This window comes from Phragmites australis, chromosome 20 (genome assembly GCF_958298935.1).
Source record: "Phragmites australis chromosome 20, lpPhrAust1.1, whole genome shotgun sequence".
In the NCBI taxonomy this organism is placed as follows: Eukaryota; Viridiplantae; Streptophyta; class Magnoliopsida; order Poales; family Poaceae; genus Phragmites; species Phragmites australis.
In genome coordinates, this window is record NC_084940.1 from 15036481 (window position 1) to 15063036 (window position 26556).

Here is a 26556-nt window from a genome sequence, read left to right on the forward strand (position 1 = left end):
TCTCTGCCGCTGCCTCGCGTCGTTTTCAAATCACGTCACGTGGACGAAGGAAAATTGTTGCTCAGTTACCCTCGTAATATTATAAGCCTATCAGCACTTCGTGTACCGACAAGCTTTACGTGTTTGCTGTCGGCACTCCATGTGCCGATAGGCCACCGTGGTGCACCAAATACCTACGTGGCACCTCCTAGACACAGAGCCCACCACTTGCTGGCACGTTAAGTGCTGACGGGTCCCAGGACCCACTGTCACGTAGGATGTCGGCACATGAAGTGCTGACAGGTCCCTAGTCACCACTCCGCGTGCCGACAGGCATCTATTCCTATAAAATTCAGAATTTGAATAATATTTTTGATATTTTCAATAAAATAATATTATTTAAAAATTCCCATATTTAGCACATCCAGAAAGAACATCATGCAATGTTATATTAGGAAGCATATCATTACAAGGAAAACTTGTCTTGTACCGACCATAAAACACAAAATAGTTATTTTTGTCTATTCTCCGGAGATATACAGGCTTGTTTTTCTGCATAAGATGACAGTTTTGTGTACATCCTTCCTCAAGCATGCGACTATGCGAGGACCTTAAACCAACGTTCAGCATCCATACTCTTTCTTAGGTAGCTAGAGACAAGGTTTGCATATAGGAACGATCCATTCATCTCTCTATCCTTCTCTAAAGCGCTCGTTTCCAATTTCGACTGATCATTGGGATTTTTTTTAAAAGAAAGAAAGATTTATTAACTCTCATCGTTACATCAAGATGATACAACCGCACAAGAGTATATCACTGGCCTCTATATTTGATGAACACAGCCCAAACAAAGAAAACTGGACTGTTACAAAAAAAAAATTGAGAAAAGCCAAACAAGATACAAGCAGTATTCTTCGTCTAGTTTTATTACACCTATGCTTCAATTCGCAATCTAAATTGCCATCCAAATTGGGTGAAAAACTCCCTGGCCACTCTCTCTAGATATGCACATGTTGTAGTAACCAGTCCACAATGCACCTGCCAATGTAGCACTGATCACGAATGGAGCCAGTGTGTACATATAAAAATAACCTGAAGAGGAGAAAAAGATTGTTTTGTTAAAGATGATATCATTCCTGCATAGTCATATAGACCAACAAAAAGTGGCCACCGCTGTTAGTATTATGACCCTCAAATTTTTACTTAGACCATGAAGTCAATTCCCAAACATATTCGGAACACATCATGGTTGGTAAAGATTTGTGACCCCTTGGACTATAAACGGTGCAGAGCGAGTGAAACAATAATTAAAAAGAGGTGTTTAATTGTTTCCAATTTATAACAAAAGCAACACTCTTGATCACCTAGCCATTGTCTTTTACTTAGGTTATCATTTGTTAGTAGTACGCATTTGTATAAATATCAAAGAAATATTTTAATTTTTAGAGGTAATTTTAATTTCCATATAATATTGTTTCATATTTGATTGTCACCTTGCACAAGTGTCTTGTACATAGAATTTACCAAAAAATTTCCTGACCAGTTTAAGTTCCATATAAATTCGTCTCGTCCCTCACTCAAAGTGATGTTACTGATATGTGCCATCAAATCATTCTATTCCACTAATTTGGCTCCAATAATGTCCCACCTAAAGGATAAAATGGGAGGGAATGACTCCATAACACTAGCTACAATATCTTATTTGTTTCGTATAATGTTATATAAGTTAAGGTATTGGTCTCTTAATGGTGAGCTACCTAACAAAATATCCTCCCAAAACATTATTTCAGTGCCATCTTTTATTTTAAAGGTTCCGTTTTGGAGTAGAATGTTTTTTACTTTCATTAAACCAGTCCAGAAGTGCGAGTCACCTGATTTTTCTTTGACTTGTGAAAGTAATTTTGACCTCACGTATTTGTTTCTTATCGGTTCTTTCCAGATCCCTTATTCGGTCAGTAGTCTGTAAAACCACTTACATTGGAGTGAGACATTTTGGACACCCAGATCTTGTATCCCTAGCCTACCCAAGTCTTGTATCCTAGCCCACCCAAGTCTTTGGGTTTACAAATTACCCTCCATTTTGTCAAACGGTATTTCTTCTTATGACTATCACTTTGCCAGTAAAATCTGAAGCATAAGTAGTCAATTATCTTTAGCACCCCTCATGGGATTGGGAAGAATGATATCATATAAGCGGTTAGACTACTGAGAACTGAGTTGAGAAGGACAAGTTAGCCACCCGCAGTTAAGTATTTTGCCTTTCAACTACTTGGGTTTTTTTTCAATTGGTTCCCCTACTCCTTCCCAGTCCATATTTTTTAGTTTTCTGTAGTGAATTGGAATTCACATCCGAATATTTTGGGTATATTGGGCAACCCTATCTTGAGCCACACTAAAGCAGAACAATTTATTTTTGTGAAAATTAATTTTTAGGCTGGACAATTGCTCGAAAGCACAAAGGAATAGTTTCATGTTTTTGGCTTTTTCTAGTCTATAAGATGATATTTTCTGCATATTGGAGGATTGACAGCCCATTTTCTATGAGATGTGCAACGACTTGATTAGTATTCTTAGCCCTCACTATAAGAACTGCTAACATATCCGCGATAATGTTAAAAAGAATTGGTGAGAGCGGGCCTCCTTGCCGCAAATCCTTCTTTGTTTCGACGAATTTTCCAGTTTCATCATTGACTTTTACTGCTACATGTCTCCCAGAAATAAAATTTTGGATCCACGTGCACCATTTTGGCAAGAATCCTTTCATTCAAAGGGACTCTAGCAGGAACGGTCATTTTACCTTGTCATAGGTATTCTCAAAATCAATTTTAAGAATTACTCTATCATGATGTTTTCTATGGAGTTCATGGATTGTCTCGTGTAAGATGACCATCCCTTCTAAGATATTTCTGCCATGCATAAATGTTGTTTGCGTGAGTCGGATGATATGATCCACCACGTAGTTTATTCTATTTGTGATCACCTTAGTGAAAATTTTGAAGCTGACATTTAGTAGATAGATTGATCTGAATTGCTAAATATGGCAAGCCTCTTTGGTTTTTAGAAGAAGTATTATTTCTTCAAAATTTAAAATATATATCGGTAAGTTATTAGAGTGCATTTCATAGAACATTTGTATCAGATTATCATTGGGATCTGCACTCCCAAACGTAAGCATCTTGAAAAAGTACCAATGTGGTACAAAAGTTCATGATCTTATTTGATGTACTTGTAATTATGATATTTCTGCCAGTTTCAAGGCAATCAGCAGAATCTAAGTACAACATCCTCCATCGACGTCCTCGACATCCCCAGATAGTTCAGTGATAGCTAGCATTCTCCCATTACAATTATCCAAGGGGTACTTTTGGTGGATGGTGACACCTCCATCCTTTAAAGTTGTAAATCGCTTTGTCTATGAGATCATATTGGGTGAACAGCACAATTCGAGAAAAGTGGCCTCGCACTCTTTCACTATTGTAGACGCGTGCAATTCAACAAGAGCGCTCTTGCCAACACCGGCTGGGCCAATAATTGGTAAAGCGCCTATACTTTCTCTGGTTGAAGGCTCCAGTTGCATCAAGAAATTCATGATCCCCTCTATCTCCATTTGGCGACCAAACATGCATTTGTCAAGAAAAAGATATATGCATGCTATAAGGTTGCCGGTATAGCGTATGATAGCTCTTCAGAAATGCGACCAACTCACCCATATCGATGATGATGTTACGCAAGTTTTTTAAAACTTGTAAAAGTTCTTTCATGCACTGCGTGCTGCTACTGGAGAGAGAGAGAGAGAGAGAGAGAGAGAGAATTGAATTTAGATAGGGCTCACTTCTTCACTGGCTTTGTTTCTTCTGAAGCTGTCCAGGCTGTAGTAGCCCCTATACATCTCCTTCCTTAGCACGTTCAGTTTCTGTAGCATGACCTTGTTTGTGATATCGCGTTCTTCCACCTCCTCGACAATTACACGAACCCGTAGAAGCAGCCGTCGCAGCCCGTGTAACACCTCATCGGCAGTTGGCGTTGTTTCTTTCGAACATTCGCCGATCAAGAATGATAAAGATCTGCTAGCAACTTCACCCAGAATTGCAGTGAAGATGACATCCATTGAGAAACCTCTCCTTGCTAGATGGTGAGTGAACTACCATGTACCCCTTGCAATGGTGATGGTAGCTAGGATTCTTAGATCTAATTTATAGTCACTGTTTTCATTATCAACATGCATCACGTACGCATAGGATTAGCAGTCACCTTGACAAGCGCAATGTCAAACGTGTTTTATGCATGCCAAACAATGAAGCTTTCGAGGATGATAGCAGATGCAGGCATAATAGCTTTCGGTGTTACCCATGTGTCACCAAGTGGGGGGAGGATACAAATCATAGAAAGCAAAATTATCCGAGAAAGGACCAAAAGAACCTAAAGAGCTTCTTAAACTGTAGTAGATTAATGTTGTGTGCTTTAATCACACAAAATTTCACGTTGAGTACAGTACTACAACCAGCAAATTGCAAGTAAACTCTAAACGATCTTGAGTCGCCGATGTGTCACCATCCACCTTCGGAGCTACCAATGTACCATAATAGGGTATGTTCGGTTTGGGGTTATGACATTAATGTTTTTAATGATATGAACATCCAAGTTGTATATTTAGTTGAGTGGATATGATAGTTCAATTTTATATTTGATTGGAAGAACGAGAATGGGGTGAGAATAATTAACTAAATTATATCTCTTAATTTTAAATAGCAGTTGTTAACCATACTCTAATCAACACGCACTACCACTTATCAATACTAATATTGCTAAGGTAATTACTAATTAACATCAAAATATGCTAATTATTACTAATCATACTCTAATCGCCCTTCAACCATACACTAATCAACACATTAACATTTATCAACCATAATCTCACAGTAATAAATACTAATTAATACTACTGCATGTTAATTAACACTAGTTATTTTACTAATAATCATGATTAAACAAGATGGATAACATCTAGAAAAAGCATCTATAAAGAATATTTCTCAAAGTTAGCCATACTTCAACAAAACACCTAAATAAGTGGATTACCGTCTCCCATCCACTCTCGTCCTCCAATCAAACATACACAGAGTATAATAGATAGGCATAATAGTTTTCGGAGTTACTGATGTGTTTGAGGATACAACAATCCAAAATATCCAAGCTAGACAGGAACAGAAAGACCTAAAAAACTTCGAACTGTAGGATAACAATGTTCTGTGCTTTCATCACACCAAATTTGTTGGTGAAAACAGTAATACAGAAAGCAAATTGCAAGTTATTTGCAAATTGCAACCAGTAAACTCTAACGATCTAATTACAATGAAGAAGTTATTTGCAGCTCCATCATGCATCGATCTCGAAAAATAGCATGATTACTATCGCAACCTTTCTGCTTGCCTAGCAAACCTAAAGCATTGTATTCCGGAAAGCAGAAATTAGTCTCGGCGACAACAGCAAGACGAATGCCAAGATTGAGCCAAAGAACATCTTGCTCAGGTGATGCATCAGGTCCATGTCAGAATCAGTGTCGTTGGGCTTTCTGGTTACGAGTGCTGAAGCGGAGGGCAGGGCTTCGACAACAGCATCTGCAAGATCGGAGATGAATGATGACGTGCACCCAAGAGCAGGAACCCTACCCCAGTTCTCAATGCCCGATTCTAGAGCCAACTCCTTGTACTCCATATCAATTTCTTCCAATGTTTCGATGTGCTCGCTCACAAAGCTGTATTTTTAGTAGATCGTTTAGATTAGAGGCAATCAAAGGGTAATATGAAAAATATCAACTACAACAGGTCAAACTTCTCTGGTGAACAAAACAAACCGGACATTTGCATACTGCAGCTTCATGTTAGCTCTTAGCAAAAATCTTAATGAAACCAGCAAATCTATAGCACATAAGGCATCCATCAATAATATGAAAACTGAGGTCTGATATTGTGTAGATGTTCTTGACATGCCACTTCAAAACATCCATTTATGAAAAAATCTACAATTCACAATTTAGTTAAAGAAGTACCAGTTTAACACTTTGAGACATCAAGACTGACCAAGATTGTGCCAGTGATACCAATGCAATAAACACAAACAGAATCAAGGAGGTATTTACCACATGTATGGTGCAAAGTGCATAGATAATACACAAGACAAGAAAATGAAGATCTTATGGAGCTAGACTTTCCAGTAGTTATTTCGCTTGTGTGGAAAAATTGAACGAGGAAACTACCGGACAGCCAGAATAGGACTAATGCTAAACTTGATGATTACCTTACTGGAACAGCCAGGAGGCTCTTCACACCCTTTTGACCAAGTTCGACTATAACTTTATCGGTATATGGTTTCAGCCATTGAACTGGCCCCACCCGACTCTGCATGTATGCAGAAATGTTAACAGTGTGGTAAATGGTAACAAGAAAGACAAAAGAGCTGGCAATTTGAAACTGTGTAAACTTAGACATTTTCCACTTCTAGTTTTCAAAGATGTTAATAGTGTGATTTCTAGCTTTTAAACATAAGGGATCACTTTTATCTTCTTCGAATTTCCCCAAAGAAGCTATCACAACTCTGAAGGACATTGTTAGTGACAGAAGTATCTATCAAGTTTCAGTAGTCTATACCTGGTAAGCTAGAGTGTGGCTGTTTAAGATTCCTCTGGATCTCAACTCTCCCATGATCAAAGCAATGCACTCCTCCATTTGATCTCTGTAAGGATCTCCAGCATCCTCAACATAGGTAAGTGGCACACCATGTGCACTAAAGAATATCATAACCTGTCATTTATTTTTATAACAATGAAAAATAATGTCAGAATGAAATTACAGCCCATATAATTTTGTGATGATTATCCTACAACCAACTGCAATACTGCATTCAGTAAACAGTATCTGGTACTCCCTCTGTCACAAAAAAGTGTAGCCCATTTTGGAAATTAACACAGTATTCAAATTACATCCTTGAATGTTAATTTCCGTACCAATATGTTAGCAAGGGTAACAAAAGATACAGTGTAGATACAAAACCACAGTTCTAATTAAATTTCTATAAGAAAGAAATGGTACGGCTACATGAATGGCTGTGATGATATTTGCCATGTGTAGATGGAACAAGTAATCCCTTGCCATCAATATGCAAAGTGTAGAACCAACACAAGTAACAGTAAAAAACTTGACCTAAGGAGAGAAACATCCCGAAGGCATTGCATTAAGGTCGAGAAAAGGCCTCGAAAGCTGGCTACAACCCGCACGCTATCGCTGAGCGACTGCGCCACGACCACGGGGAACAAACAGTGAGAGACCTTTTTTTGCGAGAACTAGGGTTTGAGCCCTGGTTGGTAGCCTCACACCTAAAGGTCTTACCACCGTGCTATTCGCACGTTCTCAATACAAGTAACAGTAGAAATAGAGAATGGGCAAACCTCTTCAGGATTGGAAAAAATTGATAGCTCTTTCTCAATTAAGTCAGACATTGATTTCACATAGCCATCACGTTGGTACCATGATTCGATAATGGAAATTGGCAAGCCAGAAAAATATGAATCTTCCCTGCATGGATACCTCTGTGTTAGTCAATCAGGATCGCAGCATCAAGATGATAGGATTTCATATGAAGAGCAATATCACCTACTTGACAATGTTTTGGAGAACACGAATGCTTGATCCACTTGTTGATATTGAGTACTGAGGGTAAAGTGGAAGAACAACAAGCTTGGTAATCTTATCCTTCTTAATCTATCATCAATCAAAAACAGGAAACTATTAAGCATCAGTTAATAGCCGGATGGATAACAGCGAAGTACAACCAAAATAATCATGAAATGCATTTTGTGGAATATTCCAGAATACGATAAGGAAAATACTTACATTAGATAGGTTGAAAATAATCATATCTCAAATAAATTAGAATAGCAAAAACAATCAAATTACAAAATTAAAGTAATGCAAAACATTAGCTTCACTAAAGAAAATCAAATGCAAAAAATAACTACTATTTCCAACTACATGTCATTCTAGCTTTCAAATTTTGTTACCAAATGTATTCCGATCTACAATTTTGAGATGACTTACTATTTTTTCTTACATACCTTTACACCTCACTACGTCATCAGTATCTGAAATTTTACTTTTCCAACCAAAACTGCAGTACCCATGTCATTTACAGCTGGTTACAAAGATGAAATCGGGTATTATGTATTTATTGGTACCTCATACATGTACAGAGGCAAATGCACATGCATGTGGGAATTAATTGTGTATTTGATAACTCGCCATTCAATGAGGGTACTATGGTCATTTGCACGCATGCCATGGTTTAGAATGACATGCATTTGGAAACTGTTGGAATATTCCTGAGACTTAAAGGGAAAAAATAAGTATTTAACATTAGCTTAACTCAACAGAGGCAAGAGGTTTCACCTGATCAATGGCTTCTTCTGTGAAAGGGTACCAATACCTCATTCCAACATATATATTTGCATGCAGATTTTTCTTTTCCAATGCAATCTTCAAAGCATTTGCCTGAAACAACAGCTATTCTAATGAGAAATGTGAAGAATATTTTTTCATATAAGAAGTGCACTGAAATGATATCAACATGTAAGAAAGGTTCCAACATTAACAAATTTATGCCCAAGTTGATAAACCACAATCAATCCTTGTGAACCTTTACCTGCTCATCAGTAATTTTCCTCAAAGGTGATCCACCACCAATTGAAGAATACCCCTCTTTACTCTTAGGAGCTCTGAAAGTAGAAATAAGTTTGGCCAGTGGTTTTTGAAGAAACCTGAACAGCCTCGGTAGTCGAATGATATCCTGAACAGACAATAGAAAATGCGGCTACATTATGATAATGTTAACTGAAATTTAACAATGGCAAAAATAATTCAGTACACATAAGGGGAAAATACTTCTGAATTAGATGTTCGATAGAATTGATGGTGGATCTTAGAAAATTAGCAATTGCCTATGTTCAATGACAAAAGGAGATCGAAACTGGCAGTAAAATTTCTTGTTTTGTTTGGCAATCAATCAACTGATTACTGATGGGAAAAACAATCAATATTAATGCACTCTCGATGGGAGATATTGCCATATTGGTCAAACATGCAAATTAGGTTTTTGCACCTATTTTCTGCTTGGTGCTCGTTAACAGCTAGACTAGTCAATTCAGAAGACACAATTAAGAAACTGAATATCCTTCAATATACTACAAGGAGTGGCCCACAATCATTGGAAGTTGTTAAGCAACACTCAATAAATTGGCGTAAAAACACATTGGCAGTAAAAATGTAAGTGAGGTATAATCACTTACTGGGTCAGCAAATAGGTTGAACAAAAATGGTTGAACATCATCCAGGGTCTCTGGACCACCAAGATTTAACAAGAGTACTCCAATTTTTTCTTCAATAGCATCAGAAGATACTCCTTTGGCATCATGAAAAGTAGTACACACATTTGCAGAGCTAGACCTAGCAGCAAGATTCCGCTGCTGTTGAAGTACTGGACTTCTGTTAACCAAACGAGAGGATCTACTTGCTGCTAATTGCAAGGGCTTAACATTCCCATGCATGTTCTGCTCATGTTTGGCAGAACCAGTAAAACTTGTCGAACAAGTGGCTTTAACACATAACCTGTCAATATTAGCAGCAACCAATCACTGTTACAAACATGATATAAGCTTTGATGCCAACAACCAGATCAATCCATTTAAAAACAAAGGCTGTACTGCCCATCTCAAGTGGGAATATCATCTAAACGTAGCTTGACCTCACCTGCGAAAGGTATGGGAATGTAGCGAGGTGGATAAATGATCAGCAACAATATGAGCAAATTTTCTGTGGTTTCACTTACAAAGTCACTAACAAATTTCTTATAGCAATACAACTTCACTGGCTACATATATCTCATCAATTGTGACTTTTAATTTGTTAATTCCACAGCCTTCTATCATTTTATGGGGAAAAATACAATACTGAATAACAATTTTCTACATTGGAGCCCTAGGCATTCCTCCCAAAAATTCCATTCATAAACCCATAATACTACTGTACCTTGTATCCAGATTATATCACTTGAAATAACATATTTTGATTTTGAGGCTTCATAGCATTGATCTTACTCCAGTACTAATATTCTAAAATGTGTACTGTTCTGATAAATGTTCAGAAGTGAAAAATTACCACTGAAAACCAAATAAACAAGCATAAAGAATGTTATAATCCTACAGAATTGCTAGTTCCAGGTACTCCAGGCAATTAATTTTTTTTGGGATTCATTACAATACTTGTAACAAAAAAAACCATATGGTAAGTATGCAAAAACTGTTCCGACAAAGAGTGTGATGCTCAACTTATACAATTTGGTGCAATCCCAATTCAGATCGCACATCACTCATGATACGAAGAAAGAAACATCGCGAAAAAAATGACAAGAAAGAAAGCGGAGCGAGCGACACTCACGTCGCGGACCCGGTCTTCCCCAAGATTTGCCCACCGGCGCCGGCGCCGGCGCACCTGGAGCCAAGAACCCGGCACTCCATGATCCTGCAGGAGTTTTTAAAAATAAATCAAGAAAAACTTTCATCCAAGAACCTCGGGACGGGAACCTGATGGCCCTATCCCCCAATCCATCAAGCACCAAAGGAAGAAAACCCACCCACGCGCTGGAAGAATAAGAAGTGCGAAGAAAACCAACATACCTGGGGAGAGGGGAAGGGCAAGAGGCGCGGAGGGAGATCTGCTGGCGCGGAGTAGTGGGGGAGAAGTGCAGGAGGAAGAATGGCGCCGGCGTGGATCTCTGCTCGGCAGCTCCTCCCTCTTTCCTGTTCGAGTCGTCTGCGCTCGCGTTCGGTCGGGTCGGTTGGGCGTAGAGGTGGGACTTGGGCCGGGTCGGGCCGGCCCGACCCGACCCATTCGGGCTTCGGGCTTTTCGGGCCGTGCTTGGATGGCCCGATAAACTATTCGGGTCGGGTCGGGCTGGCCCAATCCTCCTTCAGCTATGCCCAAACCCGGCCCGAATGCACGATGGGCCTTATCGGGCCGGGCTGGTACGGGCCCAGTACCACCACATTCCACCGCATGTGAGGTCGCGAACCACTTTTTTACCGGGCTAGACCGCCCATTGGGCCCCATATCAAGGCCCGGCCCGGCCCATAAATCGGGTCGGGCTGACCCGGCCCATCAGTGCTCGGGTCGGGTCGGGCTTAAGCTTCACCGGGCCGTGCTGGGCTCGGGCCGGCCCAAAAAATATGGCCCAAAGTCCCAGCTCTAGTTGGGCGTGACGAATAATAAATTCTCGGGTCAAACGTGGCAGCGCGAAACGGCGAATCGGCAACTACCCTCCGCGTCCGTCTCTCCGCTTCTTCTACGGAGGGCACTGCGGCGGGGGCCCCACACGTGCCGCATGATCACACACGTGCCGCGCACGAATCTTGGAGCGCCCCTCTTGTTTTTTTTTTTTTGAAAAATGCAAAATCCCCCAACACTTCGATTTTGACTTTCTCCTTCAAAAATTATTTCGTTAAAAAAAGAACTCTCAAAAATTTGACTTTGCCATAACCCTAAAATTAAAAAATAAAAAATAACAAAAAAATTCTAAAACAAACTAGAGACAATTCTAAGACTTTATGTGAATTTTTTTTTTTTAAATAATATCCTTTACATCATATTTCATGGAGAGGAAGTTTGGAAAAAAAGGAAAACATGCCGCTCATTTATTAATTCATGTTATTTTAACTTTGTTATGTCTACCATTATTTTTCCTACACAAATCATTGTTTAAGTAAACTAATAAAAGTAGTTTCACTAATTTTGGGGTGTTATGGATTAGTTATGAATTAATCTATCTACAACACATTTACTCAATCCTCATGTTACAATAACTATTTCAAGATTTCATGTATTTTTGAAAGATAGAGGATCATGTAAGAAGGCTAAAAAATTGGTTTCATGATTTTTGGATTAGTAAATAATTAACTATGCATTTAAATCGAATTAATAAATGAGCTGCACGTTTTTCTTTTTTTTAAACTTCCTCTCCACGAAATATGATGCAAAGGATATTATTTTTTAAAAAAAATCACAGAAGGTCTTAGAATTGTTTCTAGTTTTTTAGATTTTTTTGTGATTTTTATTATTTTTTTCGAATTTTTGGGGTTGTTTTTGCAATAAAACAGAACCTTTAGGGGTTTTTTTACAACAAAACAATTTCTGGGGGGAAAGTCAAAATCCAAGTGACTTGGAGGGTTTGCACTTTTCCCTTTTTTTTTTGTTCTTTGCGCAGAATTTTCTATTCTCGAGAAAAATCGGGATCATTAAGTTTCTAGCTAAGTGTCCATGTGTTATAATAAAAATATAAATATTAGACGTGATACCATTAAATATAAACATAATGTAGGAAAATGTAAATATGATATAGGAGCGCTGCTGAACGAATACATCGAGAGTAATGTCGTAGTTTGATTTTAGATGAGATTTGAAAAATGAGGAGAAGATTATCTGCTAATTTTTCTCCTAATTTCTTTATTTATTTTTATTAGTAAAGCGGATCTCATATCTGTAGCTGATAACGAGACGGAAAGACTATAGGACGAGGGTGGATAGGAAAAGTGAATAAATTATTTAAATTTTAGGAGTTTTTGTTACATCAGAGGAGTAGAAGAAGAAGTGACGCAGAATCAACTCGTGTTTTATATAGTAAAGATTGATTTTAACTTTTAAAAAGTTATTATGTAGATATTGAATAAAAAACTTCTCTATTACCATGAGCATTTGCATGAGCTATAGAGATGGCAATGGGTCAGATCGGATCCGGGTGGAGCAAAATTATACCAGACCTGAGACCCGCTAGCCTTAGCTTGACCCGAACCTAAAATTATAAACGGGTAGAATCTGACACCCAAACCCGCATACATCGGGTGCTCGTCGGGTTTCGTTGCCCATCTGGTATAAGGAAAAACTGAACAACAACCATTTGTTATGAGGTAAAATAAACAGCAACTAACAGTTATCATGCAAAATAAACAAGATTACAATATGGATGAACAACAAGTCAGCAACAATATTACAAATATTACAATACAAATGTCAGATATGTTCCAACTTCCAAGTTCCAAACTTCCAACACAAATGAACAGCAAGTCAACAACAATATTACAAAGAAAAGATGAAACCATATAACTTTGGCAGAACTAAGATAACGTGGGCAGGTGGGGTTCAAATTCCAGAACTATATGTGCCATATTTTTTTTCTCTTGATATATCGAACTACATAACTTCTACTATATATATAGGGGGCTGAAATGCCGATGGTTGATTGATGAGGAATGCAGTTCAGTCTATGCCAAATAATCAGTTGCTTCTGCTCCAAATTGCTCTCACCAAGAGGGAACATAATTTCAGAACTAATCCTAGATCTAACAAGGACAATTCCATGAGAGGCATGATTCTACATCAAACGAGGACACGTGTCTTGCAGATGGCTTTATGAGTCCCACAACTTTTCCCAAATGAAGAATCAAGGATGGTACTGCTAGTACGTGGCTACATGCTCAAAAATCAAATTAAAGTTGAAAGCTCACGGCCACTCTTCCTCCAGGCCAGTAGAAAAGCTCAGATCTGAGGACTGGGGTACCAGCAAATCGTTGAGACTTGATAGTGCGAGCGGACGGTGAGATCGGACCATCGGAGGCGGCGGCGCAAACGACGAGGCGCAGAGCGGGACGACGGCGGCACGAATGGGGCGAGCAACTAGCCAAATCCCGATTCCTCAGTAGGCCAACGAGTTGCCTTTGTTGGGTAGGCCACCTCCGTGATTAGGCCTAGACTGCCTGCTAATGCTCGAGTGATCTGTGGGCACCTACGGACGAACATAAACCCACATCCAACCAAATCCATTTTAGATACCTGATCTATCAAACCTGTGGGTAAAATTTGGTACTCAAACCTAAACCCAAATGGTGCAGAACCCATGGGTACCCGAATCCACATGTTTAATTGTCATCTCTAATGAGCTAAGCCACATTTTACTGCCAAGAGCACTGGTTAATTTGCCTAAATTAGTTTTAAAAAGCGCATCTAATAAACATCAAAAGGTTTTTTTCTAATAAAAGGAGTTCATATAATACCATATAGGGTTTTATGAACCGCGAGTATGGGAAACTAATCATAAGTTTTATGAGATTTTGATCTGTCTTGCTCGTTTTTGGATTTCACATTTGGAATGTACATAACAATTTGACAATGTTTGGTCTAGAATAGGTCGCAAATGTTGGTTTAGTGGTGAAAGGTTAGATATCAGGTATTAGGGCCAGTATATTGATCTCGATTTATAGACCATTTTGTAAATTGACATGTAACCTTGAGACGATTTAAAAGATAACTCGTATAATAGGTTGTCTTTTCTGTTGTCTCATAATAATTCCATAACCTCTTAATTTGTGCATTGAATAAATAAATATTATGAGTTACATCGTAATTACAACTCTTATAATAGTGCGGAAGTAGTCTCGTCCTAAATTTTAGCTTATGAGATTGTTGCTTTACGAAAGAACAATCTCTTTCTCTCACTCGCTCTCCTCCACATCACTTGGAATCCTAAGACCATATCTCCTCCACATCATCTAAAATCCTAAAACAACCTAGGTTGACATGTATTAATGTACTTGCCCTTAGCATCTGCGTCATCGTGCCGAATCTGTTTACTGCTTCAAACATCAAAGGAATCAAACCCTTCCTTTCCTATGCAATACTGCTCCAAACCTAGATTTTGAAGGAAAAGAAAATTCACTCCTACCTCTTGGTTTCTCTTCCTTCCCAAAGTCTGAGACAAACCGCAAGCACTGAGTAGGGTTCATGAATTTGTTCAGCCACCAAAATGTGGTAGTTGGCAAAATTCTCCAACATCTGCGAATATCGGTACGAATTGCAATTTGATAGAAACCGAACAAATTTTGTTTATTTTTTTAATTTTTTTGAATTTTGAATCTAAATCAGACCAAAATGTTGTCGTATTCTGAATCTGGTGCGGACCGAATTCATCAAAAGCTACAAATTTCGAGCAGTTTTTGACGAATTTATGAACTCTAGTACTAAGGCGTCATTACCTTGAGGACACTCCATGTCACATCCCAAATCCTTAATCACGCAATTAAGTATAATCATGTTTTTTAAGTATTATGTTTAATTTTGCGTAATTATAATTCGCAATACTAATGCATTTCGTTAAAAGTAAATTGGATGAGAGAAAAGAAATTTGGTAGGGAAAAGAATAAAATTCGCAGTCAAAACAGACCTTTTTCTCTAAAATGTGGGCTCCACATGTGGGCCAACCACTTCACCACTCAAGTAGGCAGCCCCACCTGCTCTCTCTCTCTCTCTCTCCTCCCTCACTCCCCACGCCTCCACCTTGTAGCTGCAGCTCACCCCTCCCTCTCACTCCTCTCTCAAGCTCTCTCTCCCTTCTCCCTCAAATCCGAGCTCAAGAGGAGGATTTAAGGTATGCATGGCCATTGCATTCTCTAGCTCATGAATAGCTCATCTATCTGATTCATTTTCATTTTCATGGGAGATTCAAGTAGTTCTTCAAGTTCTTGGTGTTCTTGAGCTTTTTGAGCAAAAATAGAGTTTTGGGCGAATATGAGCTCTAGAGTCGTGTTGATAGTTGGTGAGTAAGTTCCAGGACCCTTGGACTACCCCTAACATGTTCCCCTTAGACTTGAAAAAGATCGCAACTCGAATCGACCAAAAATCCACTCAAGAGCAGTTTTCTAGGTTGACCCGGATATTCCGGCCTCACCCGGATACTCCAGGTTTAGCAGAAATCGTCCGTTGAATTGTGTTCAAAATTGGTTAAGGTTTAGAATGCAAGATGAGTTTAGAATCCTTTAGATAGGGCATATACACATTTGTGTAGCACATATTTGTAAAGTGAGTCGAATCACCGAAGGGAAAAGTTGTGGGAGAACCCAATTCTGTATCACCCGGATAATCCGGGTAAGCCCGGAGACTCTGGGTAACTACGTTAACGAATAACCGAGAGCCTCTCCCGGAGCCTCACCCGGAGTGTCCGGCACATCCCGGATAGTCCGAACCAGCCCGGAGGTTCCAGGTTAAATTAGAATAGTGGGTAACTGAGCGTCTTCACCGAAGGATGACCCAGAGGCTCCGGAACCCGAATATTCTAGATTCACCTGGATACTCCGGGTCAGATAAGCAAAAGGCCATAACAGAGCGCCTTTTCCGGAGGTTCACCCGGAGGATCCGAACTCGGATACTCCGGATGGCTGTGTTTTCCGGATTTCATTTAGATCGTTTAGTATTGCATCGTTTCGCATATCTTATACTTTTAGCATGTTGTTGAGCATTGTGGCATACCTTGTTGCATTCATTCATGCTCATCATTGCACATGTTCTTGTTTAGCGAATAAGGAGCCGGAGCGGGAGGCGGCCGTGGTCGAAGACGACTCCAATCTTCCGGATTTCTACGAGTGTTGTGTGGGTAACTATAGGCAGCCACCTGAACAGTAAGACAAGCATCTATCATATTTCACCTTTATCAAATTGAATGAAATCTAGATATTGATAAACTATGCTTATGTGTAGCTTTGCATGTATGGGGAGTTAATGTCGGGTTTTTATGGGTAGAACCTATGTTGATTGCATAATCTCTACTTGAATTATTCACCTATATCCCTGTAGCCTTGGTAACGTGGTAAATTTCTAAGAGTCGATCGAAATGCTTAGCAATGCATATGTCCTCGGTAGAAGATAAACAATAGTTTGACCGTTGTTCGCGAGCTTAGAGCTTACTACTTATTCATGTATATGGTTATGTGGATGTTGGTTGGATGAGTGGTGAGTATGAGACAAGGTGTGGGCAGTGTTAGGGGTGATGTCTGCCTTGAAGGAAAGTCTTGGGGGCAGTTCGGAAGAGGAATTCAGGCACCGTAGACCGCTTGCATCGTTTAAGGCCGATCGTTGAGGTAGTTGGCTTTAGCACTTACCTTACTCATCACATGCCGATCTAATGGTAAGGCGAGTTGAATACCTTCGCAGTTATGGCTTTGTGGGCCTGAACATCGACGGTGTGAGCGGACGGGCTTGTAAGTGGTACTAGTTTGCTCCGGGAGTAGTTCTAGTACTACCGCGCCGAGTGATGCATGATCCACACAGTTGGGGCTGGTTGGGAAAGGTTGTCACGAGTACCCCTTGTGTGCACTTTAGCGGGTGACACAAGCCGTATGGTCCTCGTGTTGTGTGGGTCCAGGAGTATCCCCATGCAGGGTGTATAAATAGTTCAAACTGTCACGCTCTCGATCATGAACATGCTATTGTTTCATTTGCACCCGGTCGTAGAGTTCTCATATGTGGTTAATGGTTCAGATATGTGGTTGATGGTTCGGTTATTATGGTGATGGATGAGTTGGTTCAGCTTTCTTATATGTTCAAATACTTATGTTACATTTATGTTACAGTTTTATTTGTGTTCAGTTAGTTATTGCAGGGCAGAATGGCATGTTTGGTTAAGTATAGGTGCTTGCACATATATGTCTAGTTTGCTTACTGCATATGTTTTACTTAACCTTATGGTCTGTCCTTGCTAATAGTTCAATGCATAATTCTTGAAGTCGGAATATTATATACGCATATTGTGTAAGTCTTGCGAGTACCTTCATACTCAGGATACTGCCCTTAAGTTGATGCAGGTATTGCTGCTGCCGATGAAGAGGCTGTCTTTGGCTACTTCGTACCTGCCAATCAGGGTGGCAGGCAAGAGTAATTCATCCTACTCTAGGAGGTCGTACTTTTGGGATGGTGCCTAAGAGCATGTGGCACCGCTCTCTCTTTTGTTGTATAGGTTTCTTCCACTGTGTAGTTGTTATTTCCTTTTTGCTGTAAATTGTTGGAAACTGTTGCATGTTTAAAGAACCTGTAATATATTGTTAATTACTTGCTCTTTATTAAGCTATGTTGTGATGTATTATGTTGGAAGGCATATGTTCCGATCTTGGGCACAAAATACGTGCCGGGACTACCGGAGCGGTATTCGGGTTAATCGTTGAATTCATGATTAAGTAAATAATCGACTTAATGATTAATTCAAGTACTATTTGGACGGTTCCCCACACACCATCATCGACGCGTTAGGCTACTCTTAATGCTTCAAATTGGCGTATATCTTAGATATTAAATGTACATTCATATATGATGTAACCTGATGTGCCAAACAATTAAATGAGGAAAAAGAAAAAATTAATGTATAATGGAAAAAAAGCTAAACTCGAAATTCAAGAGGCACAAAACAAGTAAATATATGTATTGAAGATATATAGTGTCATTGGTACATGTTCAACGTAATTATGTATTGCGAGCCGCTGCACCGAGCTCTAGATATTTCGCGTCGAAGCCCCTTCCACCGCCAATCGGACATACGCTGACCTAATTGCACAGCAATGGACCATGGTCGAGATTGGCTCGCCTTTATGTGTGTGAGAGAGAGAGAGAAGACAAGAGCAGGATCTTAGACTTTAGACGAGAACATGGATTTCTTCGATTAAACTTTCCTCATTCCTTTGTTTTCTGCTCCTCCAATCCAAACAGGGCCTCAAAGTAATACACAATAGTAAACAAACTCACGTTGTCACTATGCTGCAATATAGCTACATGAACAGCTGCCACATTGGAAAAATTCGTTTCAACATCTTGAAACAAACTGCAACGCGCATCCATGTCACATCTCAAAACGTTAATTATGTAATTAAGTATATATAATCATCATGATATTATGTTCTACATGTATAATTATTATTTTAAATGTTCAATCGGATTTTAAATATTTTACGTTTGAAACCTGTACGCGTTTTCCCGACCTCAATATGAGTATATTTGTGAGTAAAAATAGTCTAGAGATCTTTAGGAAAACCCAAAAAACTTTTGAGAAGAAAAAGAATATAAAAAGAAAAAAGATTGTTCCCACGGTCTGATCGGGAGCTCTCACGATCCGACCACCAGGACGCAATGCGCCTCGACGTGTTTGACGACCGAAGATCGATAGGGAGAACTTCCACAAGCTCCTCAAGGACTTCTCCGAGCTCATCCCCTTCCTCCTCTTCGCCGGCGACATTTCTATGTGGATTCATCCATCCCCGATCTCCAAATTGGAGCTTCCTCGAAGTGATCGCCTCTAATAGAAAGCTTCCCTACGTTAAGGTAAGACATCTACTACTATTTTCCTATCATTTTCGAGCCCTAATCGGTCCACATACCATTTAGACTCGAGCTCCACCCTAGCCTAAATCCCATCCATGGAGCTTTTCAAGTTTGGCTTGGTAAATATTGTCCAAACCACCCTAGAAGCACTCCACTAGTCTCCTAGAGCACTTTGGTACCCTTCGTAGTTGAAGGCATGCCCAGATCCTTCGTCAGTGATCTAGCTAAGGTGCTGCTGGCAGGGACTCGTGGTCTTACCATCAGTTGTAGGTCAAAATCTTAGTCAAACTCCGTAGTCAGGAGTCAAACTGCCACTATGACTGGTCTGACTACTAGACCACATGATATGACCACCTAAGGGTCCAGTCTGACCGCCAGAATACAAAACACTATGCACGTCGACGGTCTGACCACCGCTATACTGCTGATCTGACCGCTAGCTGCTCGAAGCCTTATAAACTTAAGACATCTTGTCCGAGGTTTAAACCTTTTCCAACCCGAGTTGTTTATCGATATTTTGCAAATGTTTTCGAAACACAATATTTTATTATTATTTAAGCATGCATCATATGCACACTTTTTCGTCATTTATTTATTTATACGATGCATTCTTGGTTTATTTAGAGAGTGACGCGTCGACTATCAAAGTGGTCGAAGGCGACACTGAACCATCGGAGTTCTGTGACTGTTGCGCAGGAAGTGTCAGACAGGCGTCGAAGCAGCAAGGCAAGCATATAAGCATATTTCACCTCATAATTTGGATCATATGGAGCCTACATTGATAAGTTACTGCTTATGTAAGATATGCATGTTAGAGTTCCAATGTTGGGTTATAGGGGTATAACCTATGTTGATGCATTACCTCTACTTTAAATTGTTGATGATTCATATCCTTGTAACCTGGGTTAACAATGTTGTTTTCTAATTTAAATTTCTCTCTAATATACTTAGCAATGCATAGGTCCTCGATAGAAGTCGAGCGATGGTTCAACCATTGTTCGTGAGCTTATGGCTTATTTCTTGTTCACAAGGATAATAATGATATTGAGAAGTATGAGTTGTGAGAATGAGGCAAGATGTGGACGGTGCTAGGGTGGGTTAAGAGAGGAACCCGGATACCATAGACCGCTTGCATCGTTTAAGCACTGGCTATTGTTGCAGTTGGTTTTAGTACTTTCTGTACTAACCACGTATCTAATTATGGGAAGGATGATCCAAATACCTTGTGTAGCTATGATCCTTTGGCTTGAATGTCTCAGGTGTTATGGGCATAATAGACTTGTAGTAGTATCTAGTTTGCTCTAAGAATAGTTCTAGATGACCCCTGCACCTAAAGGTGCATGTCCTAATCAGTCGGAGCTTAAATGGAAAAGGTTGTCACAAATATCTCCTTGTGTGGACCTGTGTGGTCACGCAAGTCGAAGGGTCCTCATGACGTGTGGGGCAAGATGTACCCCTATAGGGTGTAAAAACAATTTGAATTGCTATGCTCTCGATCATAAGCATGCTTCTGTTCATTTGCAGCAATTGTAGAGTACCGATGTGGGATGATTGTATGGTATGTTAGGAAATAGTCAGTGATGGCTATTTATAAGATAAGATGGTTCTGTTACATATATGTTTGTGTTATGGATCTCAAGATAGAAAGGTATGTGTGGTTAAGTGTACATGTTCATACTTTTGTGTCAAAATTGCTTTTGTGTATGAATCTACTTAACCTTATGGCCGATTCCTTACTAAATCATCCAAATGTATAATCCTTAGAGTCGAATTATTATATATGCCTATCATGGATTAATTCTTGCAAGTACTTTGGTACTCACGCTATTTTTACAGGTGCTATATGTGAGGAGAAGCTAGTGTTTGGTTACTTCACGTTCGTCGATGTAGGTGATAGGCATGAGTAGTGCAAACTACTCGAGTGACGAGGTTTTAGGGTGATGCCTCAGGGCAAATAGCTCCATCCATCTTTTATTGTTCGTAGATTTTGTTTTCCATCGTGTAGTATCTTTAGCTAGGAGATGAGTCGGTTCTTTTATCCTCCTAGTGTTCGTGCGTTGTAAATTACTGTAAATGATAATCCTCTAAAGACTTGTAATATAATTTCATTACTCGCTCTTTATTAATCTTTGTTATGATGACATATATTGAAAAGACGTGTGTTCCAATCTTAGACATAAAACACATGTCGAGACTATAGAATGTTATTCTGATTAATCATTGCGGTCGTGATTATGTAAATGATTGACTCAATGATTAATTAAAATACTATTTAGACAGTTTCCCACATCGTGGTATCAGAGCTTGGTTTAATGAAGTAGCAAAAAATACTTAGGATGTAGCTTAATAAAAATATGTCAACATCACTAAAGCAACACACTAAAGTTAATCTTTAGGTTCTAAGTATTTGCTCTACTTTATTCCTCACCTTGTCTTAGATTTTGTCATACATCTTCTTGTTGGTAACATGTTTAATCTTGATTCCTGACTCATCTCCTTCTTAATAGTTTAAGGATGATCGCTTTTGGCAAGTGGTCCTAAGATGGTGAAGATAAGAGAAGTGAATAGGATGTACCCACTTTTTCGTTAGCTTTTGAACAATTAATTAGCTATACTATGCCCCTAAGTGTGATATGTTCGTGACCTTATCTAAATGACGATCGTGGTCGTCGGGTCGAATCGCTTTCATAGTTGAAAGATTTCGTTGTGGGGGAATTGCTGTGGAAAGACCGTTGCTGGCGCCAGACCTTTTAGCGATTTGACTGCCATGTAGCGGCCTGACCACCAATGCCAGCAGTCTAACCGCCAGCTTGCGATCTAACTACTGACACTTGTACAGAACGCTTTGAGAATTGTGAGCTAGGTTGCGTGTTTGCTGTAGTTCTATTATACCTTTGATCATACATTTTCCCTATTATATAATGCTCTAGTGTGCATCACTTGCTCGGATCTGATTGATGCCATTTCTATCAAGTCAGAGTTTAACCTTTCACCTCTTTTTTATTTTGTCGTTACTAACAGGACGAGAACCCGCCAAAATCTCATATATCTTCCTGAGGGTTCTAATAAGAACAATCCAATACCGTCTCGACTATTGAACATGGTAGACATCTTAATGCAAATTGAGCAAAAATGTCAAGGTTAGGCGACTCTCCTCGAAACTCTCATGTGCAATACGGCCCCTCATGGAGGAGGTGAAGACGGACGCCGCGATGACTTTGCTGACTTTCTTTGGACTCAGCCACCCACCTTCACACATGTTGAAGATCCTCTTGATACGAATCATTGGCTTCGTACCATTAAGCAGAAGCTCGGGCTTCTCAAGTGCGAGGACTACAAGAAGGCTCTATTTGTGACCCATCAACTTCAGGGTGTTGCTAGCGCATGGTGGTCCAACTATGTGGAGCACACTGCCAATCACCGTGTGTCTTAGGCCAAGTTTCGCGGAACCTTTTGCAACTATCATATCCCTAAGGGAATAATGTAAATCAAGAGGTGGGAATTAATGGACCTCCAGTAGAGAGGCATATCTGTTATGGAGTACATGCAGGTGTTTAACCACCTTGCACAATATGTGCCGAAAGAGGTTAAAACTGACATGAAGAAGCAATATCATTTCATGAATGGCCTCTTCTCCAAGATGCAAGACTGTCTATCAGCTCATGAGTTTGTCAACTTTAACAAGTTGGTGAGCACCCCCCGTATAGTTAAGTTCAAGATGAAGAACCAACAGGGAGGAGGAGAAGCGCAAGAGAGTTCTATCGCCTACCATGGGCGAGAGCTCTCAACGTCCACGGATGATGAGTCAACCTCCTCCATCTCACATGCCGACTTCGACTACTCCACGACCAATGTGGGTAGTGTGATGTCCATCCTCCTCTTCGCAAGAACAACCTCCAAGACATGCAGGATCTCAACGGAGTGTGATAGGTGGCCCCACAAGCCCATGCTATAACTGTAGGCGTGTGACTTTGCACAGGATTGCCATTTCCCGAAGCCATGAGCTATGGTGATTTCTCCAAGGCCACCACTACTGGTGCAACCCCCTCAACAAGTCACCTAGCATGCGCAAGTTCCCAAGCGTGGTCGTGTCAACTACACCACTGCCGAAAAAGCTCACGAGGGTGTCAACGTCTTGATGAGTATGTTGTGAATTCACATCCTGCCTCTGTTCTCTTTGATTCTGGAGCTTCTTATTCATTTATAACAAGAAACAATACTCGACATCACAAGCTAAGGGTTAACACTACCCCTAGACCCTATCTCATAGAAGCATCCGGAGCCAACATCGTTACCGATCTAATTATGTCTAAGGCGTTGATTCTCATAAATGGGATAACCTTTGTCGCAAATCTGGTAGTAATCAACTCAAGGGCATAGATGTTATTTTGGAATTGAGTTGGCTTGCCAAGAATAAGACCGTTATTGATTGTGCTAAGAGGACTATCACACTTAATGATCTATCTGGCACCAAGTCCATCTGAAGCTTAAGAAAGTTGATCCTTGTCTTTATGCTCTTAAGGTTGTCACCACCATAGATCTCTTGAATATTCCCGTCGTGTGCGAGTTTCCCAATGTCTTTTCAGAAGAATTGCTGGAAATACCACCTGATTAAGAAGTAAAATTCTCTATTGACCTTTTGCCTGGAACGACCCCAATTTCAATGAGGTCTTACTGGATGCCTCCAAATGAGTTGGCCGACATGAAGAAGCAATTTCATGAGTTGCTCTCAAAGGGTTTCATTCGACCGAGCTCCTCACCTTAGGGATGCCAGTCGCTCTTTGTGAAAAAGAAGGACCAAACTCTACGGATATGTGTTGATTACTGTCTGTTAAATGAGGTCACTGTCAAGAACAAATATCCACTTCTTCAGATTGATATTTTGTTTGATCAATTGATCGGTGCTCAGGTTTTCTCCAAGATTGATTTGAGGTTAGGCTACCACCAAATAAAGATCCGATCGGAGGATATTCCTAAGACGGTTTTCCCTGCTCGTTACAGGCTTTACGAGTATACCATTATATCTTTCGGCCTTACCAATGCACCAGCATTCTTCATGTATTTGATAAAAACAAACTTCATGGAGGAACTCAACAAGTTTGTCGTGGTTTTCATCGATGATATCCTCATATACTGCAAGACTGAAGAAGAACATTCTAAGCATCTCCAAGTTGTTCTTGGCAGATTTCGAGATCACAGTCTCTATGCCATGTTTAGAAAGTGCGAGTTCTGGCTCAAAGAGGTTGTTTTCTGGGTTTGTCGTTGACCCAAGAAAAGTACAAGAGGTTCTCAACTGGGTTCAATCCAAGAGTGTCACCGACATCAAGAGTTTTCTCGGACTTGTGAGTTACTACTGCCGGTTCATCGAGAACTTCTTCAAGATCTTCAAGCCCATGACAGAGCTTTTGAAGCAAGGAAGTGCATTCGAGTGGTCAAACGAATATGAGTCAGCTTTCTAAACCTTGAAGAACATGCTCACGACCGCTCCCGTTCTTGCTCAGGCTGAAGTGGACAAGGGTTTTGACGTCTATTACGATGCTTCCTGTTTTTCTAAAGATAATCAAGGTATCTTGTGGTTTGGGAAGAGACTAGTGGTTTTGAGGGTTGATACATTGAGGAAAAAGATTCTGGATGAAGCTCATAATTCTTTGTTATCCATTCATCCGAGGAGTATCAAGATCACAAACCAATATTTTGGTGAACCTGCCTGAATTGTGAAATTGCTCGATATGTAGATGAGTGTGATATTTACCGAAGAGTGAAGGCCAAACACCTCAAGCCGACCAGTACACTCCAGTCCTTACATATTCCCTCCAAGAAGTGGGAGGAGATCGGTATGGATTTCATTACCGAATTACCTAAAACCTCTCGAGGGTGTGACTCGATCTGAGTCACTGTTGACCGATTGACCAAGTTAGGTCATTTCTTTCCCGTTAAGACAATGTACTCGAACAAGTAGTATGCGGAGCTATACCTCACTCGAGTTGTTAGCCTTCGTGGAATTTTGAAGAAGATCGTCTCCGATAGAGGCACCTAGTACACCTCTAATTTTTGAAAGAGCCTTCATGAAGTCAGGAGAACTGAACTCTTCCATAACACCGCCTACTATCCTCAAACCGATGGTCAAACAGAGAGAGTGGATCAAATTCCTGAAAGACATGTTGCAAGCTTGTGCTCTCACATATGGGAAGAAGTGGAAGATTTGTTTGCGTTTGCCGAGTTCTCCTACAACAATAGTTACCAATCGAGCATTAAAATATCACCATTCGAAGCTCTCTATGGGTGAAGGTTCCGAAATCCGTTGAATTGGTCTGAGTTCGGTGAAAGCTTTTCTGTACCTAGATTTGGTCAAAGAAGCTGAAAAAGATGTTCTGACCATTCACAAGTGTCTTCTCACGGCTCAATCTCGTCAGAAGGGCTATATGAATCGCCGCCAACGAGAACTTGTGTTCACTATTGGGGATTTCGTCTATCTTAAGATGTCTCTTCTCAAGGGAATTCGACGCTTTCAAGTCAGAGAGAAATTAGCACCTCGATATGTGGGACATTTCCAAATTATCGCTTGGCGAGGAGAGATGGTATATCAGTTGGACTTACCTCCATTCCTCTCCGCCGTACACAATGTGTTCCACATCTCGCAATTAAAGAAATGTCTTCGAGTCCCAACCGAAGTCATTGACGTTGCAAATCAAGATTTACAGTCGAATCTCTCTTATTGCGAGCAACCCATACATATTTTGGATGAAGCGGAACGCAAGACCTGACATTACTCTATCAAGTTTGTTAAAGTGCAATGAAGCAATCACTCGGAAGATGAGGCTACTTGGGAGCATGAGGATCGAATCCGCTCCGAGTTTCCCAATCTTTTTGAAAACTTGTGAGTATTGTTTCAATTATGCATAAGTTGAGTGTTTCAATTATGCATAAGTTGAGCATCTCACATGTCTATAGTTCATTATCATGTTGGTCAAAAAGTTTGTTCCCAAAGGAAATCGCTTAGAAACTGTTTCAGCCAGAAAAATACACTCCTGGCGGTCCAACCACGCCTTTGCCAGTCTGACCGCCAGAAGCATTCAAAACCCATTTCACTCTCTGTTCCTGGGTGGTCTGATCACCCTAGCGTCGCGGTTCGACCATCAGAACCAAAAACTCTATGAACAATTTGCGATCTAACTGCCGTACCAACAGTCCAACCATGTCGCGGTCTGACCGAGCTTAGTTGTAGTATGACCGCCAATGCACGTGAAGGTCCGATGACCGAGCTTAGCAGCGGTCTTGTCCCGTCGATGAAAATCGACATAATTATTTTCCAATTATGGAAAAATCCAGTACACTTCATCATTGT

At 40.1% G+C, this 26556-nt stretch overlaps 1 protein-coding gene across 1 annotated transcript; it reads right to left on the bottom strand.

The window, feature by feature from the left end:
• Positions 1-5103: 5103 nt before the first annotated feature.
• Positions 5104-11325, bottom strand: LOC133901770 (ferrochelatase-1, chloroplastic-like). The gene is made up of 11 exons (XM_062343255.1): positions 11274-11325; positions 10703-10862; positions 10464-10547; positions 9317-9635; positions 8674-8817; positions 8421-8522; positions 7633-7736; positions 7424-7550; positions 6627-6779; positions 6277-6377; positions 5104-5734 (listed from the first exon to the last, which is right to left on the bottom strand). The coding sequence occupies exons 3-11, from the start codon at positions 10541-10543 to the stop codon at positions 5419-5421; spliced, it is 1446 nt and encodes a 481-aa protein (XP_062199239.1). The 5' UTR covers positions 10544-10547; positions 10703-10862; positions 11274-11325; the 3' UTR covers positions 5104-5418.
• Between the last annotated feature and the right edge of the window lie 15231 nt (positions 11326-26556).

Coding starts and splice junctions, on each gene's coding strand:
- LOC133901770 (XM_062343255.1), bottom strand. CDS start 10,543: ATGGAGTGCCGGGTTCTTGGCTCCAGGTGCGCCGGCGCCGGCGCCGGT. Junction 7,551..7,632: donor GTTCTCCAAAACATTGTCAA/GTAGGTGATATT, acceptor GTATCCATGCAG/GGAAGATTCATATTTTTCTG. Junction 6,780..7,423: donor TTTTTTCCAATCCTGAAGAG/GTTTGCCCATTC, acceptor AATAAATGACAG/GTTATGATATTCTTTAGTGC.